General features: G+C 43.1%; 1 protein-coding gene across 1 annotated transcript; it reads left to right on the top strand.

Moving 5' to 3' along the window:
* The first annotated feature begins 305 nt into the window (after positions 1-305).
* Positions 306-16,397, top strand: AP3M2 (adaptor related protein complex 3 subunit mu 2). Its single transcript, XM_045535730.1, has 9 exons — positions 306-406; positions 1,755-2,098; positions 5,583-5,754; positions 9,995-10,132; positions 12,889-12,974; positions 13,230-13,363; positions 14,675-14,882; positions 15,130-15,274; positions 16,226-16,397. The coding sequence occupies exons 2-9, from the start codon at positions 1,826-1,828 to the stop codon at positions 16,324-16,326; spliced, it is 1,257 nt and encodes a 418-aa protein (XP_045391686.1). The 5' UTR covers positions 306-406; positions 1,755-1,825; the 3' UTR covers positions 16,327-16,397.
* The last annotated feature ends 2,844 nt before the right edge of the window (positions 16,398-19,241 follow it).

The following is a 19,241-nucleotide window of genomic DNA, read 5'->3' as shown; positions in this document are numbered from 1 at the left end:
CGCCGCGCCGTGGGAGAAATCCCCGCCGCGCACACACACCGCGCGCCCCGCCACTACCGCCCCGGCCCATTGCGATTGGACCGCTGGGGCCAGAGCGGCGAGCAGACCGTCCTCGGCCTCCAATCAGGACTCGGGGCCTCAGGGCTACACCAATCAGAGATTGCCGGAGTCTCAGCAGGGCCAATTGGGGACTCGAGCCCGACGACAGGGCGAGCCGTGATCAATCCGAGGGCAGGAGCGGCTCCCCAACGGCCAATCCGCGGCCTTCAGGCCTGAGTTGCGGGCGGCGCGGGGCGCGGCCCCAGGGCCGGCCAATCAGCGGGCGAGCGGCCGCCGGCGCGCGCGGGGGCTGGCGGGCTGGGCCTGCGCGCGGCGGAGCGGTGGGCGCTGCGTGGAGCGAGGCCGGGTGAGGGGGCTGGCGACCCCGGCCCGGGGCTGGGTGGGGGTGGGGGTGGGGGTGGGGGTGGGAGCGGGGGCGCGCGGGGCCCGGGGCGGGCGCGGGATGCCGCCACACAGACCCTGGGAGCTGCGGGATGCTGCGGGGAGATGTGAGGGACCGAGTGTGGGGTGCGGGGAGGTGGTCTCCGGAGGGAGGAGGGGACGCTGTTGCCATGGCAACATGTGGGCGCGACCCGGCCGGGCCGGCGCCCCTGCGCTTTCCACCCCCGCACCCCGGACGTGTGCGCCCCAAACCCGCCGGTGCCCACCCGCGCCGGGTCGGCCTCCGTCGTCGCGGGCCTGTCCTCCCGCACGTCGCAGCCACCCTCCCTGCCGCTCTGCTCCTGCGGAGGGAGCATTGCTGTCGCCCAGGCGCGCTCGGTGCCACAGGCCTTTGCGGTTGGACCACCTGGGCCAGTTCGAGTTGTCTCACCTGGCACCGTGGAGACGCCGCCGCCTGAGGGACGTGGGGTGTCGCCCAGAGGGATTGTTGCTTAAAGGCACCCACCGACGGGCCTGGTGCATAACAAGCGCTCAGAGATTGGGGTCTGACCGGGTGAATAAGGACCACAGGGGCGTCTTTTCCATCGCATGGACCCGCCCTGTCCAACGGAAATAGAAAGTGAACCACGTACATAAAGGCACATTTTCTGATAACCACATTAAAATAATAAATCAGGTTAAGTTAATTTTAATATATTTGATTTAACCTAATATATCTAAAATATTATAACACATTCAATATTAAGATATTGGTAAGATATTTGAAATTCTATTTATTTCATACACAGTCTTCCAAATCTGTCATGTATCTTGCACTTAGTGCACCTCACTTTCACCAGCCACCTTTCAAGCGCTAGCTGGCCCCTTTTGGCTAGGGGGTGCCGTATTAAGCTGCACATTTCTAGTATATGTATGAGCTGTGGCCAAAACATGACATCAACTTCAGTATTCTTTAAGCCCCTCTGTGTGCAAGGAGGTACTGTGCAAAGAAACAACAAAAAACAGGAGGCATCGTCCTTTTCTTCAAGGAGCTTACAGTTCAGTTGAGAATATAGATATCCAAAGGCTAAGTAGTGCTTTAAGTGGACGTAATGGTAAAGCAGTATTAAAGGTAACGGGGAATGTATAATTGACTTGACAAATGAGATGGCTGATAATTATGCCTAGGAATTCAAGGGAGGGATACTTCAGGCTCATCCAGTAGAGGAAAACTTGGGCCTGGTCTTGAAACATGGGTAAGTCTTGGGCTGCTAGAAAAGATGGGGAGGGCGTTTGGGTGGAATGGAACTGAATATGGCTTCTTTTGTTTTTAGGGTTGGCAACTTGCAGAGTCCTGAGGCATTCAGAGTAAAAAGGCTTTCCTCTCTCACTGACAGTCTCCACCATGATTCATAGTCTTTTCTTGATCAACTCCTCTGGAGATATTTTCCTGGAGAAACATTGGAAAAGTGTGGTCAGCCGTTCTGTTTGTGATTACTTTTTTGAGGCTCAAGAGAGAGCTACCGAGGCAGAAAATGTGCCTCCGGTCATCCCTACCCCTCACCATTACCTCCTAAGTGTTTATCGCCACAAGATCTTTTTTGTGGCTGTGATCCAGACGGAGGTCCCACCTCTGTTTGTCATTGAGTTTCTTCACCGAGTAGTGGACACATTTCAGGTTGGTGAATGTGGGAAGGTTCATATATGTAAGCTATAAGGTGTCTTTATAGTTCTGTTTCTGTTGTATTCAGCCTCAGTTAAGAAACTTTTTTAAAAAATCTGATACTGCTCACTGCTTCTCCCATTTGACCATAAGATTCTGTATGTGTTTATTGAATTGGCTGCATCCAAAATGACAAATGGAATACTTTTGAACCTCTTGCATGGGAAAACTATCCTACTTGGTACAACTATGTAGTCTTTTTAGTTCTATATAAAACTTTTTGCTCATAAATTACAGGAGTTTAGATCGTTTTTGTGTAGTGGACTAAATGCTGGCCGTTGTTAGCTACATTGCTTTGAGTTGCATCAAAAAGTGATGTGTGTAACGTTTTATAAAAGAAGTAGAAAAAGCTAAGTAATGCTTACTTTAATTGTCCCTGGCTGGGACAGTTTGTGAAGCTAATACTTCCTCTTGAGTTTGGGGTGGTTATCCATAGCATATGAGTGCTCGTGATGAGCTCTCATTGCAAACATAAGATTGGGAAATCTCCTATACCCATAAGAATTTAAGTGACACATTTTACAAGGTACAGTTTCATTTTGAGGGTTTTTTTGTTTTTGTTTTTTGGAAACAGATTCAAAGATCTTAGGGGGGTGGGGTATGGGAGATGTAAGTTATACCAGGATATGAACATCATTTGTAACATAGGATCTTAGACTGCCCAAACTCTGAATTTAAACAATGGAATCCTCTCCCTAACAGAATCACTCAACTTCTAACTCTTGTGGTTATTTGCATAACTCAAATGATAAATGAGAAGTAAGGGCCCTTCAGGGCCCTAGTTGGGTTTAACTTCTATGTCATGTGAAGTCTGGAATTAGTCACATGAATTGTGGAATTGGAGAAGAGAACGAGGACCCAGACATTATGATAAAAATTAAAAAGCACACTAAAGAGTCCTTTCATTTGCCCTCATGTCTACATCACATGTTTAGAGCAGCTTTCATTCCCAAGAGAATTAAGATGTGTTATATAAGTTTTTCCCCACAAATACTCTCTGATAGTACTGCCTGGGATTCCAGTTCTCGTGGGGCTTACTAGCTCTTCTGCACGGTGAAAACCCAAGCATTACAAGTTCCAGAATGTGGAAGAACTAGAAGTAGAAGAACCCAGTAGTTAAGATCTTAAACCACTTTAACTGGATTTTGTAGTACTTCTGCATATGATACTTTACCTATTCTGAGATTAACAGCCCCATTGGTGAAACTCCACAGCTACTTTGTATAGCCAAACCAATATTACATAACTTACTGTGAGACAGGAAGTGAGAAAAGTTGTTTAATGTAGTTGAAACCACAGAGCAATTTGGGAAAGCAGACTATGGTTGCTAATTTGGAAGTATGGGACTTCAGAATTTGTCATTTTTGAAACAGTTTTTAAAAGTAAAGGACATATCCTGATTTTAATGTCTCATTTGATGTGTGTCCTCTCTGGCAGCATTTTTCCCCCAGTACTAGACTATGCCAGAAGAGGTCCAGCTCTAGAATCGCAGAGACTTTCACTGTGGCTCTTTGTCAGATTGCAAGTCTCCTTTCCAACTGCTCCTTTCACGTTATGCCCAGTTTATAACACCTAATGGAGTGTTTTGTTTATTTTGTTTGTTTGTTTTGAGACAGAGTCTCACTCTGTTGCCTGGGCTAGTGTCCTGGCATCGGGCTACCTCACAGCAACCTCAAACTCCCGGGCTAAAGCGATCCTCCTGCCACAGCCTCCTGAGAAGCTGGGACTACAGTCTCATACCACCACACTAGCTAATTTTTTCTATTTTTAGTTGCCCAGATAATTTTTTTTTTCTATTTTTTAGTAGAGAGGGGGTCTCACTCTTGCTGGTCTCAAACTCCTGACCTCAAGCGATCCTCCTGCCCCAGTCTCCCAGAGTGCTAGGATTATAGGTGTGAGCCACTGTGCCCGGCCTGTTTTTTTTTATTTTTTAAAATAAAATCACTCCTGGAAAGGAAATATGTGACTTTTTTCCCCTTAAATCCTCATTTTTTAGGAGGAAATCTTTTAGGAATACATCCCTGACTCCTCAGTGACTTGGATATTGGAATCTCACTGAGAATTGACGATATCTGATGTAATTTAGGTCACATCCAGTAGAGTCCATTCAAGTTTGGATGTCAGTGAAATGGAAAGAAGGTGAAATGATCTGGAAACTATACTATAGCATGAACAATGGAAGGATCTTGGGAGTTTGGCCCTGAGAAGAAAAAAACTTGAAGTGAAAGCTTGTAGTTGTCTTCAAATAATGACAGTGCTGTTATTTAAACTCGTTCTGTAAGGCAGAGCTAGGAGGGAAATTTCAACTTAGCAAAAGAAAGAACTCTGTAATAATCAGAGCTGTTCAGTAGAATGGGCTTTCTCCAAAGGGGTAAATTTCCCTTCATTGGATAAGTTCGAGAGGTTGTATGGCCCTCTTAGAAGTCCTGTAAAAGATGTGACTGACATTGCTAGAAGGGAACATTGAATGACCACAAACATTTCTTTTCAAATCATTATCATCAGGCATTCCATTTTACATAGTGCTTGCAAAGTACTTTCACACACATTATCATCTCATCAATCATGCTTAGTTCTCACGTCCCTGTGCTTCCAGTGCCATTGTTCTGACTATACCACTAAAGAAATCAAGACCCAAATTAGTTAACGCGACTTATCTAGCAGGTGACAAGTAAGATTATAATCCAGGTCTTCTGGTTTTAAATCCAGTACTTTTTCCATAATCCCGGTAATTTAGTACCTAAAGTTTACCCTTTTTAATAACAGGACAAAGAGTTCTTAGAATCCTAGCATCTTAGGGATGATTGAAAGAGATTTTGGGGTGTGCTGCTTCATCCCTCTCATTTCATTTTTTCCCCCTCATGCACTGCATGAATATTAAGAAATAGCACAATTGGCTGGACCCAGTGACTCAACCTGTAATCCCAGCACTTTGGGAGACTGAGGTGAGGGGATCACTTGAGTCCAGGAGTTTGAGACCAGCTTGGGCAACATAGCAAGACCCTATCTCTACCAAAAAAAAAAAAAAAGAGCAATAGCAAAACAGTAGGGGTTAAAATTTTCATGTACAACTCTATGCCATATCGTAATGTTATTTTGGATAATTCTTTCAAATTCTTATTCATAAACATGTATAATAAAGATACAAGTTTCTATTCTATGTATTTTATCAAGTTCTGGAAAATTGACCCAAAGAGATTAACTGAATTCCTCTAGTTTATAGAAAAAGCTGGTAATGGCGTTAGTACCGTAAGCTAGTCCTGTGTTCTCTACCAAACCAGGCTGCCTAAGAGAACTACGGGCACTCCCTTATTATAAAAGAGCACCCCAGAAACACTGTGTAAACACATGAGAACCAACCAGATCTTTTTCTCTTGGAACATCTTTTTATTTTTTTACAGTCTATGAGTGATAAATGTGTATGTTATATCTTCATCAGGATTATTTTGGAGTGTGTTCAGAGCCAGTGATCAAAGACAATGTGGTTGTGGTTTATGAGGTATTAGAAGAGATGCTTGACAATGGGTTTCCATTGGCTACCGAGTCCAACATCCTCAAAGAACTGATAAAGCCTCCCACTATCCTTCGCACAGTTGTCAACACCATCACAGGTATGGCAGAGGGGGTGAACTGACAGAAAGCTGCTGCCATCCTGGGCATGGCTTAGTCTGCTGTTGTGCATTGTTTTGAGTGTTTGTCTTTGGGGATCTCAAGTGTCTGGGTGCTTTAATTTTGCTCTTTGTAGTCTTTGAGTATAACCTGAAATAATATTTTTGTTATGTAGAAAATAGCCCAACTTTAATGACAAAATGAAGTGTTCTCCTTTAAAAATAATTGTTTCCTGATTACAGAAGAGACACATGATTATTGTACAAAAAAGCACAATGAAGAACGGCAAAATCACTCTTAATCCCACCACACTTTGAACGTACTGTTGTATATATTTCTCATCTTTTTTAGTTGGATGAATGATGGATGGATGGATAGAATTTTTTTAAACAATTTTTTTTTCCTTTTCTTTTTTTTTTTTTGAGACAGTCTTGCTCTGTTGCCCAGGCTAGAGTGCCATGGTGTCATCACAGCTCACAGCAACCTCAAACTCCTGGGCTCAAGTGATCTTTCATGCCTCAGCCTCCCGAGTAGCTGGGACTACAGGCATGCGCCACCGTGCCCGGCTAATTTTTTCTATTTTAACTTGCCCAGCTAATTTCTTTCTATTTTTAGTAGCGACGGAGTCTTGCTCTTGGTCAGGTTAGTCTCAAACTCCTAAGCTCAAGCAATCCTCCTGCCTCGGCCTCCTATGGTGCTAGGATTACAGGCGTGAGCCCCCGGGCCCAGCCTAAACAACTCTTATTATTTCTTTAGACTTACCTTTTATCAATATTTTATGAACATTACCCCATTATGATATTCTTCTGTATCATTTTTAATGACTTTATAGTTTTCTTCCATGTGGAATTACCGTAAATTGTTTACTCAATCCCTGTTTATGATGTTTCTGATTTTTTGTCTTTTTAAATAACAAGGGGTTAACATCTAGAGTGATTTCTTTTCAGTATAATACTAGAAATGGAAGTGCTGTGTCAAGGGCTGTGTGCATTTTAATGCATTGTGCCAAGGTGCCCTCCAGAGAGTTGCACCAATTTGTCCTTTGAGTAGCAACTCCTTTCTATGTACTGGAGCCAACCCTATTATTATTATTATTATTAATTTTTTTAGAAACTTTGGCAATTTGATAGTTTATTGATACCTTGTTATTTACACACTCAATGTTTGTGACTAAGGAGATTAAAACCCGTTCAAGTGTTTTTTTCTCTATTGTGAATTACCTTTTCGTGTCTTTTGTTAATTTTTTTTTTTTTGGTTGAAATGTTTTTCTTTTTTCACATTGATTTAAAAGAATTCCTTTCATTTAAGATCTTAAACTATCGTGTATATTGGAAATAAACATGATAGTCTGTAGGAGTTTTTATATATTTTGAATATTGTGTTGCAGATATTTTCTCACAATCTGTCTGTTGTCGTTTAATGTTGTTCATGGTGTTTTTAATGTTTTGATTTAGTCAAATTAATCATTCTGCTTCATTAAAGTTTTACATTTGGGGTCTTATTTAATGCATAAACAAGGGTTTTCATGGAGTTTTACAAACTAATTGCAAAATACATTTAAAAAGGTATAAATAAACAAGAATAGCCAGGACAGTTTTGGAAAAGAATTACAAAGGAGTTGGAAGGATTTGGCCTGTCAGATATCAAGACATGTTAAGTTTATATAGTACACATGACAAAAATTCATGTAGTGGACATACTAGAAGAGCAAAGACGGTTTTGAAAATAAATTTTTTAGAAAGAGCAAGAGAGAAAATGTGTCCCACCAGGTGCAAGATATATTACAAGTTGAGCATCCCAAATTCCAAATCCAAAATGCTCCAAAATCCAAAACTTTTTTTTTTTTTTTTTTGAGACAAAGTCTTGCTCTGTTGCCTGGGCTAGAGGGCCGTGGTGTCAAGCTCACAGCAACCTCAAACTCCCAGGCTTAAGCAATCCTTCTGCCTCAGCCTCCCGAGTAGCTGGGACTACAGGCATGCGCCACTATGCCTGGCTAATTTTTTTCTACATATATAATTTTAGCTGTCCAGATCATTTTTTTCTATTTTTAGTAAAGATAGGGTCTCGCTGTTGCTGAGAGCTGGTCTGGAACTCCTGACCTTGAGTGATCCTCCAGCCTCAGCCTCCCAGAGTACTAGGATTATAGCCGTGAGCCACTGCGCCTGGCCAAAAATCCAAAACTTTTTGAGCACCAACATAACGCTCAAAGGAAATGCTCAGTGGAGCATTTCAGATTTCAGGTTTTCAGATTTGGGATGCTCAACTGGTATGAGGCAAATATTCAAAAATCTGAAATTTGAAACACTTCTGGTCTCAAGCACTTCAGCTAAGGGGTACTCAACCTGTATGAAGTTTTGGTAATTTCAAAAATATGATATTGGTCCAATAATGGACAAATAGATCATTGGAATAAAATAGAAGGTCCAGAAACAAACTCTTGATTTTATAGGAATCTGGTATAGATAGAAGTGGTCATCTATCAAATCAGTGGACCAGGAGCCAATTGTTAAATATATTGTATTGGATAGTCAGCTTCACTATTGAAAAAAAATTAAGTTCCTCCACTTCATATGATGCATAAAATAAGTTCCATCTAGATTAAGGAGTTAAACACAAACAAACCCTATAATTATTAGAGGAAAACACAGGAGAATGTCTTTTTGATCTCAGAAAAGGGAAAGTCATCTTTTTTAAAGATGTATTTTCTTCTAGTTCTTTTATGGTTTGATTTTTGGATTTAATTTCTTAATCCATTTGAAAATCATCTTGGTGTACAATACAAGGTAAGGCTCTGTGTTTATTTCTCTAAACTTGTTAGTTTTCTTAGCACCATTTATTGAATAATTTGTTCTTTGTCCCTATTTTAAAATCATAGTTTTTTTCTCAAACCAAGTACTTTAAAAAAAGAGAGTTTTATCTTGTACCGTCATTATGGGTTCTTGGTCTGTTTTTAGATTTTCCTGCCTTGTCACAACACGGCTTTAATTATTCTATCTTGATGATATATTTTAATACATAGTACCTCTTTTTAAGAAAACAAATTTGGGCCGGGTGCAGTGGCTCACGCCTGTAATCCTAGCCCTCTGGGAGGCCGAGGCGGGTGGATCTCTTGAGGTCAGGAGTTCAAGACCAGCCTGAGCGAGATCCCGTCTCTACTAAAAATAGAAATAAATTATCTGGACAACTAAAAATATATATAGAAAAAAAATTAGCTGGGCATGGTTGCGCATGCCTGTAGTCCCAGCTACTCGGGAGGCTGAGGCAGTAGGATCGCTTAAGCCCAGGAGTTTGAGGTTGCTGTGAGCTAGGCTGATGCCACAGCACTCACTCTAGCCCAGGCAACAAAGTGACACTCTGTCTCAAAAAAAAAAAAAAAGAAAGAAAACAAAAATTTGGTGGGTTTTTCCATATTCTGAGCTCATTTTAAGCCTTAAAAGCTTTGTTGGTGTTTGAATCATTTATGAATACTATGAAGTTAATTAAGTCTGTATCTCAGTCCAATCTAGAAAAAGGTATCTGAGGACCACTTTTGAAAAGCTGAAATGTTTTGTAAACATGCTGAATATATGTATGTTTAGTGTTTCCTTAGATTAAAAAGATCCAGGCAATGGAAGGAGAAAATAGGATTTAAATTAATTGTAGTATTTTATTATTTCAGTATCAAATCTTTGAATTAATAAATTTTTGATGCCTGTGGAGGGAAAAACAAGTGAAGGGATTGATCTATAACTCTTAAGGGCAGGGAAAGATCAAATTGTATTATTTTCCTAAGTTTCAGAATCGGTATGAGACAGATCATATTGATATATACATTTTAATACCTGCCGTAAACGTACCTAAGAACCTACCTCAAACTAGAATACTGTCTTTAACCCATGAAAATTTTGTATCTATATGTAGATCACCAACCCTACTGAAAGCCAATACATTATTTAAGTTGCAAGCTATTGTGGAATTTGAGATACTAAGTTCAGGTTACTTTGAAAACCAAAATATGATATCTGTTTCTCAGGTGACTTTTTTTAACCTTTATTCTGCTTGAGGAGGCAGACCAGATGGCGGCAAGGAGTTTTTAAAATAGACTAGGTTACCCTATGTATAGAAGTTGGGAAAACTCTCATCTTCTGTTTGAAAAACTCTTCCATCGAATGCATGAATAGTGGGAGCATAGAAACTTCTAAGGAAGTGTTCGGTGGTTATTACAATCAAATTAGTTATTAAAGTACAATAATATTGTTTCAGGAAGCACCAATGTGGGTGACCAACTTCCCACTGGGCAGCTGTCAGTGGTGCCTTGGCGACGGACTGGGGTGAAATACACCAACAATGAGGCCTATTTTGATGTGATCGAAGAGATTGATGCCATCATTGATAAGTCAGGTAGGTGCTTTTAATATGTTCTCAGCAATGTGAAAATAGAAAGAGGCCCCTTTCATATAATGCTTGCTGGCATCAGAATTATCCTCCCTTCAAGAGTGTTCATTTTAATTTAGTGCCTGCTTTGTGTCAGGCACTGTGCCGGGCAGGCAGTGGGAACGGACTTTAGTGTTACGCAGACCAGTGTTTGTCTCACACTTTTACTTGTTTTATAAATCTTACCCTCTTGAATGAAAAAGAGAAGTAACAAACTAATCTCTTGTTGATTGGGTTTCCTTTTTGAGAGTATTTGATGCCTAATTCGGATGGCAGAACTAAAGTTATCATCACTAAATTTCAGAGATCCTTTTATTCTGTCTATTCTGAATTAGGTAAATATGACTAGAAATCCTAGAGCTTAGGAATTTGCAGAAGCCAGCCCTGGTAGCTCGCATCTGTAGTCCCAGCTGCTTGCAAGGCTGAGGCAGGAGGGTCACTTGAGCCAAGGAATTCCAGGCTGCAGTGCACAGTGATCACACCTGTGAATAGCGACTGCACTCCAGCCTGGGCACACAGCAAGACCCTGTCTCTAACATGAACTTATTCATTCAACAAATGTTTATTGAAAACTTGCGTTATGACAGTGTTGGATAGTGGGCATTTGATGATGAATAAAATGTAGTCTGTGGCTGCAGAAAGTTTAATTAACGTCTAGTGGGGTGAGAGAAAGGTCAAAAGGTGGTGCACCTGGGAGGCACCCCACCCATCCTGAGCACAGGTACAGAGGTGACAGTGTGTATGCTTCATCAGTAGGATGAATGGAAGTTACTATGACTTGCATGGCTTTGGGAGCAAAATACGGACACTCTCAAATGAGTAAAATACTGTTGGGAAATAAAGTTCAGTATGACAGGATTAAGAGACAAGGAGGCGATGAGGCTTTAACACTAAGCAGACACAGCAGCCTTTCACATTAGCCCAGACTGGAAATAACCCGAGGGTCAGGTGGTGACAGGAAGGCTAAATAAATTTTGGTGTGGTTGTACAGTGGAGTCCTCTGCAGTCGTGAACAAAAGGACTGCCAGTTCACCCCGCAGCAGGGATGACTCTTGCAACATTGAGCCATGAAGTTAGACGCATGAGCTTATATGCAGTGTATTACGTTTATACAAAGTTTGAAAACAGGTGCAGTTTAATCCAAGGGAATAGAAGTCAGAATTTCAGGAATGCAGATTAGTTGGGATGCGCGAGAGGGAGCGTCCTGGGATGCTGGAAAGGCTCCCTGTCTTGCTGTGGGTGGTATTTGCATACACGTGTGCATATTTAAAAATTAACTGAGCTGTACACTTAAGGTTTTTGCATTTTACTGTTTTATGTGAATGAAAAAGTTAAAGAAAGAAAATTGATAGCCAGATCACGAAGAGCCTTGCATGCCATTTTAAGGAGGGCAGTTGGGAGTGATCGAAGAGTTTTAAGTTGGAGGGTAACTTGGTCAAACGTGGAGTTTAGGGCAATCAGTCCAGCTGCCATGTGAAGTGTGACTTGAAGTGGGCTCAGGCTGAGGGCAGGGGCAGGAGGAGGCCGCTGCAGTCCAGGGCAGAACACAGATGTCCGTAGTGCAGCGAGGAGAGGAATGCACGGAGGTGAGAGACGTGGGTCCCAGACAGGACGGGAACGGAGCATTGGCTGGTTGTGGGGACTGAGGAAGTAGAACCAGTCAAGATGCGTCTGTTTCTGGCTCAGGCAGCAGGATAGATGGTGTCGTCACACAGACATGGAGAACAGGAGGAGCAGGTTCAGGGAGTGAGAGAGCGAATTCACTTTTGACATACAGAGTTGGAGGTGCCTCGGTGACATCCAAGTGGAGATGTCCATCAGGCAGGCGTGGGGCTGAACTTGAAAAGAGAGTAGGAAATCCCCGCCTGAGCAGGAGCGAGACCCCGTCTCTACTAAAAATAGAATAATCAGCTGGTGGTGGTAGCCTGTACCTGGAGTCCCAGCTACTCCGGAGGCTGAGGCAGGAGGATCGCTTGAGCCCAGGAGTTTGAGGTTGCTGTGAGCGAGGCTGACGCCACGGCACTCTAGCCTGGGCAACAGAGTGAGACTCTGTCTCAAAAAGAAAAAAAAAGAATAGGAAATAATTGGCCATAAATGAACACTGAAGCCTGGAAAGTAGATAAAATAACCCAAGGAAAGTGTGTAGAGTGAAAGAAAGAGAAGTTTGGACCTGTGAAAAAGCATTTAAGGTATGTGCAAAGAAAGAGAAGCCTGCAGAAGACACCGAGGAAGAGGAGCTGGAGGAAGTAACAGAGGATTTGACAAGGAGAAGTGATGAGCAGTGACAGACGCTGCAGAGAGAGCCTGCAGGATGGAGACCAAGAGTGTCCATTTGATTTAGCAGCACAGCTCACTGGTGACCTCAGGGAGAGCAGTTGCTGATAGGAAATTTTCTGAACCATTGGCTAAGATAATGATGCTCTGTTTAATTCTGGTACTAGATTGAAAACTTTAGGCTAATAACTATCATTCATGTCTTTATCCCATTACTTCGTCATAGTGCCTCATACTTGATATGCAGTTGATAAATGTCTGGAAGGATGGACAGATGGGTTGTATGAATGGATGGATGGACAGAAGAAAGGGGGAGAGGGAAGGAGGAAGGAAGAAAAGACGGAAGGAAGGGAAAGGAGGAGGACGGGACAGAGGAAGTGAGTGAGTCGGGAAGGGTAGAGAAGCCTTTGGTAATCTCCAATATTCTTTTTGTGCGTTTCCTGTCTCAGGTTCCACAATCACGGCTGAGATCCAGGGGGTGATTGATGCCTGTGTGAAGCTGACTGGCATGCCGGACCTCACGCTTTCCTTCATGGTAAATCCCGGGCCAGAACTTGAGTTCTTGGGATGAGAAATTAAATTCTTCTGGAAAGACAGAGTGGTGAGGGTGGAGTAGAGCAAGAAGAAATAGGACAGCAACAAAGTTTGTATCAGTCTTGGATTTTCTATAAGTAACTACAGAATTTCTGTGTGTGTGTGTTTCAATGAAAACAGCATCTAAATTACTTTCATGAAAGAAATACGGGTGTTTAATCTCTGCCTTTTGCTCTTCCTCGCCTGGTGCCTCTAGAACCCCAGGTTGTTGGATGACGTCAGCTTTCATCCTTGTGTCCGATTCAAACGCTGGGAATCCGAGCGCACCCTGTCCTTCATCCCTGCGGACGGGAGCTTCCGCCTGCTCTCTTACCACGTCAGCGCGCAGAAGTAAGCGCACTTACACTTAAGGCTGGAATCTGTGTTTACATGTGCGTGTGGAAACAGTATCTGTAGTGATTAAGAACTCAGGCTCTAGAGTTTCCTAGGTTCAAATTCCAGTGTCTGTAGTTACTAATTCGGTAACCTTGGGTGAGTTGCTTGACCTCTCTGTTTCTGTTTTCCTATCTGTAGATTGAAAACCATAGAAGTACCTTGTTACGAGGATTGCGTAAGAGAATCTAACTAGTGCTTAACACAAATGAGTGCTCATTAAGGTCACTGCTGTTTTTGTTGTTACATGTCTAAACAAGAACATTCTTTTCTCAAATTAGAATCTGAGCATACCTGTATTAATACCCCCAACCCAAAAGAAGCATTAAATTATACTTTGAAAAGTATAAAATTTTTGATCTTGAACATTCTCTTTAATTTGGGGGCTAACGGCTTTGGAAGCACTATTGTGTGGTAGAGGTACGTAGACTGAAGAGAGCCAGGGGACCTCAGAGCCACCAAAACCTTCCTGTGTGATTTGGAATAAATCATTTAGGAATATATCTGAGTGCCTGACACCAAACCCCCTGGAATTCAACTGCCTGGACTTAAACCCCATCTTTAGTACTTCTGTGACCTTGGGCAGGTTACTTAACCTCAGTTAAGAAGGACTTCGGTATCCATCCATAAAATTAGTATCTACTTCATACTTCTGCAGTAGCATATGGTAGCAGTACCTGCTTCATAGCAGGAGGTTAAGTGAGACAGATGGCATTTGGCATGGTGGCTGGCACACAGGAAGCACTCAGTAGATGTGAGGGAACTGTTACTCCTTCAGGGTCATTTTATGACTTCTTCCTCTCCTGTGGAATCATGACAGCCTCCCCTGGCTCACAGGGTTTTCATGAGGACCAGTGAGGTCAGATAAAAGCACCCTCGGGAAATTATAAAAGGTCCATGAGGTTTGAGTATCACTGTCCCCAGTACAAATAATGATTGGTCACATGTCACAAATTAGAACATAGAGACTTAGTGGCTCTTCATTTTTGTTCATTAGGCCTTTCTCATAGTAAGCTTCGTATACTCTTTGATTTTGTTTGTATTATTCAGAGAGTCATTAGAAAAGTTAATTTACTTAATGGTATCATAGCTTTTCAAAAAGGAAAAAGATTACTGAGGGGGTTTCTTCTTTATTTTTTAAGATAAAGAGTAAGGACAGAGGTAAGAGAGAAGCTGCCAGCAGGGCGGGAAAAGCACCGTGTGCGGCAGGAAATACTGCCATCGTCCGGTACACTGACGCACCGGGCTTTCCGCCTCTCTCTCTTCCAGCCTGGTCGCGATTCCGGTGTACGTCAAACATAACATCAGTTTCCGGGACAGTAGTTCCCTTGGACGCTTTGAAATAACAGTGGGACCCAAGCAGACTATGGGCAAGACCATAGAGGGTGTGATGGTCACCAGCCAGATGCCCAAAGGGGTCCTGAATATGAGCCTCACTCCGTCTCAGGGGACGCACACGTTCGACCCCGTCACCAAGGTGAGGGACGGGCAGACATCACGCAGAAGTAACTCAGCAGGGGAGGCTGATCGAAGGGACATTGTTTTCTCCTTTGAGATAAGGTAGGGTGACAAGTAGGATTCTCTGTTGAAAAACACCCTCGAGGCAGCTTGTAATATTGTGACAGATGCTCCGAGGTTAGAGCCCAACCACCTCAAATGAAGAGTTCCGCTGTAATTAATTATTTTATTGGAATGACCACTTCTCCATGTTATTTTCTTTGCAGATGCTGTCTTGGGATGTAGGAAAAATAAATCCCCAAAAGCTACCAAGTTTGAAGGGGACCATGAGTCTTCAGGCTGGAGCTTCCAAACCAGATGAAAACCCCACAATTAACCTACAGTTTAAGATCCAGCAGCTCGCCATTTCTGGTAAGTGACCAGAGCTCAGGGGCTTTGAAGGGAACAGAAATGGCTTTGTCACAGAAGGCACAGAAATCAGAAAGCCTTCCTGTCATTCCCTATTTACAAAGTTTGGTTTCATTACCTGATATGTAATCTTTAGTAAAATCGTTTCCTGCACATTTCTGGGGAAAGTTTGCAGTCCTTACTTTGAAGTTGACCCAAGTAAGTAACCTGAATAAAAGTGTCTAAGACAGAGAGGAGAAGGAAGCAATATCATTGGATATTTATTAATTCATTACTTTTCATTATTCATTTAGTTATAATTTACTTCATTATTAATTCATATATTTTGTTATTAATTCACTTATTCAGTCCAATAACTTGCGAAAATCACAGTGGCCCTATTTTTTCGTTATCTTTGTTTTAAGTCTGCACATCACTTTCTGCTCTTTCCATTCTAGGGACGAGTTTTTTCATAGTATAGCTTTTCTGTTGGTGCCATTTTTTTTTCTTGAGACAGAGTCTCGCTCTGTTGCCTGGACTAGAGTGCCGTGGCATCAGCCTAGCTCACAGCAACCTCAAACTCTTGGGTCAAGCAATCCTTCTGCCTCAGCCTCCCGAGTAGCTGGGACTACAGGCATGTGCCACCATGCCCGGCTAATTTTTCTGTTTTTAGTAGAGATGGGGTCTTACTTTTGCTGAGGCTGGTCTTGAACTCCTGACCTCAAGTGATCCTCCTGCCTCAGCCTCCCACAGTGCTGGGATTGCAGGCATGAGCTACCACACCTGTCCTGGAGCCATTTTTTGCTGTCAGTGTTTGTCCCAAGAGTGGAGAATCCATCACTTCTGAATAAGCTGTCCCTTGTCACAGTGATCTCTGTCCCATGGATCTCTGTAAATTGAAACAAATGGAAACAGTTATGCCGCCTACCTCTTTTAAATAATACATCTTATTTTTCCTCCCTCCCTGCCTTCCAGGACTCAAAGTGAATCGTCTGGATATGTATGGAGAAAAGTACAAACCCTTTAAGGGCATAAAATACATGACCAAAGCTGGAAAATTCCAAGTTCGAACATGAAGGGAGAGTTTTACAGAGGCAACAGTCATGAACACTTTAATTTCTTACTTGATTAAAAGTAAAAAATACCAGCCTGTTCCCTAGGTCAGTCCCTTCCTGGCCTGCCCGCTCCCTTTTTTCCTTAACCTGCAGTGCCGAGGAACGATCAAGGGAGGAAGGGTCCCCGGTGAGAACTGGACAGAACCGGAACTCAGTCAGCGCCAGCTCAGTTCTCCAAGTGGTGTGCGATGGAGGTGGAGGTGCTTGACACCATATTGAACTATTTTTAACACAATTACCGTAGAAAAAGACAACTTGCTGCTTGCTTGGCTTTAATTATCTAAAGTCACTGAAAGACTTACTTACTGATTTTTTCCTAAGGTAGAAAGATCAGAAAGAAGAAAGATTGGGACAAACGATGAATGTTAGAGAAAGGCTGGCTGAGGATCTGATCTAGGAGGGACGAGAGAGAGCAGCAGAGGAGAGCTGGGAGGAGACTCAGTCACGTCGTGACAGACTGGCAGGGAAGGTGATCAGACTACACTGGGGAGGGCTGGGGAGAACAGAGTTGAGTTGGTTTATTTCTGATCCCTCTACTCTTATATAAAAAACAATCTGTACTCCTAGAAATGAGCTGGAGACTTCTTAAATTCACATCCACTATTGATATGGAAAGCCCAGTAGCATCAGGTTTTCCCTTGAAGACCATGATGATATCTGACCAGCTCTCAGATACTGTCGGCTGGCGCTTAGCACTGGGTCTCATCTTCAGTGAAAGGTGACCTGCTTTCTTCCCATGGTGGTGGTCTAAAATCCCTCTTTCCCTAACCCAAAACAAATCTACTCACTTGGCAGAATTCACCAGCCTTTTTCCTGTTACCTGATCCTTCCATAGGATTTTCTAAAAAGTAGGAGAGTTTCAGAAAAGCCAATCCCATAACCCCCAGTGCAGCCAGGTTTCGTGTGTCATAGTTTGGAGTAGAGGTGGCCAACTCATTTCCCATGAAGGTGGATCACAGCTATCATGAGTGATCTCATACTTAATGTTTGTCAGTGCTGGCCTAGTCCTGGATCCTAAATGATCCTGTCGGAAACTTCCATCACTAGCCCTAAGTAAAAAGAATGCTTACCTTTGAGGGTATGGTTGATCCTTGAAGCTGCTTGGTAATGTTATCATTTCCTCACAGTCTTTTTTGTTTTGTACTCCATCGTGTATTTATTTATTTATTTTTGAGACAGGGTCTCGCTCTGTCACCCAGGCTGGAGTGCAGTGGTGCCTTCATAGCTCTCTGCAGCCTCAAACTCCTGGGCTCAAGTGATCCTATCTCAGCCTCCCGAGTAGCTGGGACTATAGGTGTGTACCACCATGCCTGGCTGATTTTTCTATTTTTTTAGAGACAAGGTCTCACTATGTTGCCCAGGCTGGTCTCGAACTCCTGGCCTCAAGTGATCCTCCTGTCTCGGCCTCTGAAAGTACTAGGATTACAGGTGTGAGTCACCACGCCTGGTCCTTATGTATTTATTAACAACAGATATCTACCAGTCCCTTTTCAAGACCAAAAAAATCCCTTAAATCCTTGAACAAAATTAACATAGGCAGATGGGCTATGTTGGTTGTGGGTGTAACCAAGCCAGTCTAAGAAATGTGGCAACTGAAGGAATACCTCAGGCTTTCCCAGTGGCTAATTTTTATTCTAGTTCAGTGTGTCTATTACTATTTAAATATTAACATTAAATGTTTTTTAAGAAATTATAGCTTAGGGAATGATATTGTGCTCTGCTTCATGCATGGAGAAAAAGGAAGACCTACACCCTCCTAACCTTAGAACCTTTCTCTAAAGCCCTGTTTCCAAACACTTGTGTGAATTTTTTGCTACTTTTTTTGCTATATGTGGGACTAGTTTTTGCTGCAGAATAGTGTCGCTTTGTGATTTCCCTCTGGGATAAACTGCTGTATACAACCAGAGGTGTTTCACGTTCCATCACTCCAGAATTGGTCCTGGGCTACTGTGGCCCTCATGCACCCTGCTGTAGTAGGGCAACATCTCCCGCTGTGGACTTCTGCGCACTTGGAGTCACTTCTCCTGTGGGCTCTGGAGGATTTTAAGGTTTCCTAGGTCACAGGAAACAACTAATCTCGATTCCTGAATATTTTGGGCTTTATAAGTGCAGCTGTTTTATTTCCTCTTGGTCAGCTCATCCTATTTCAAGGGAAGTACCTAGGAAGAAATAAAATGTTTGTAGAGTGAGGGACCTGCGAGTCTAGGCGTATCTGCAGTGACCGTCACGTTGCGTGTGCCACAGACCTTGCCACCGCCACCCTGCGGCAAGTGGCCCAGCCTGAGGAGTGCAGGGGTCTCCGTCAACTGGTCAGTTCCTTGTGTGGTATTTTAACATGTGCAGAAGTAGCGTCTCTGTTTAAACTGCAGTAAAGTTGAGTTTTACCAGTCTTGCGTCCAGAGTGTTTTGTTAACAGGACTAAGAGTAATGCGACGCCGCTCGTGCCTCTTGGGAACCACCAGCATGGAGCTGCTGTACTCGGGAGGGTCTTACTGCGTCTGTCCTCTTCAACCGGGAGATCTGAAGCCACACATGGAGTTTGACTGATTCTCTAGTCACCTCTAGAAGAGAGGGGGTGTTGATAGGAACATTTTTTTTTTTTTTGAGACAGAGTCTTGCTCTGTCACCCAAGCTAGAGTGCCATGGTGTCAGCCTAGCTCACAGCAACCTCAAACTCCTGGGCTCAAGCGATCCTCCTGCCTCAGCCTCCCGAGTAGCTGGGACTACAGGCATGTGCCACCATGGCTGGCTAATTTTTTTCTATGTATATTTTTAGCTGTCCAGATAATTTCTTTCTATTTTTAGTAGAGACTGGGTCTCACTCTTGCTCAGGCTGGTCTCGAACTCTTGACCTCGAGCAATCCTCCCGCCTCGGC

This window comes from Lemur catta, chromosome 22, assembly GCF_020740605.2.
Source record: "Lemur catta isolate mLemCat1 chromosome 22, mLemCat1.pri, whole genome shotgun sequence".
Lineage (NCBI taxonomy): Eukaryota > Metazoa > Chordata > Mammalia > Primates > Lemuridae > Lemur > Lemur catta.
Note: the sequence above shows the minus strand (reverse complement) of the source record. Positions and strands in the feature narration are given on the sequence as shown.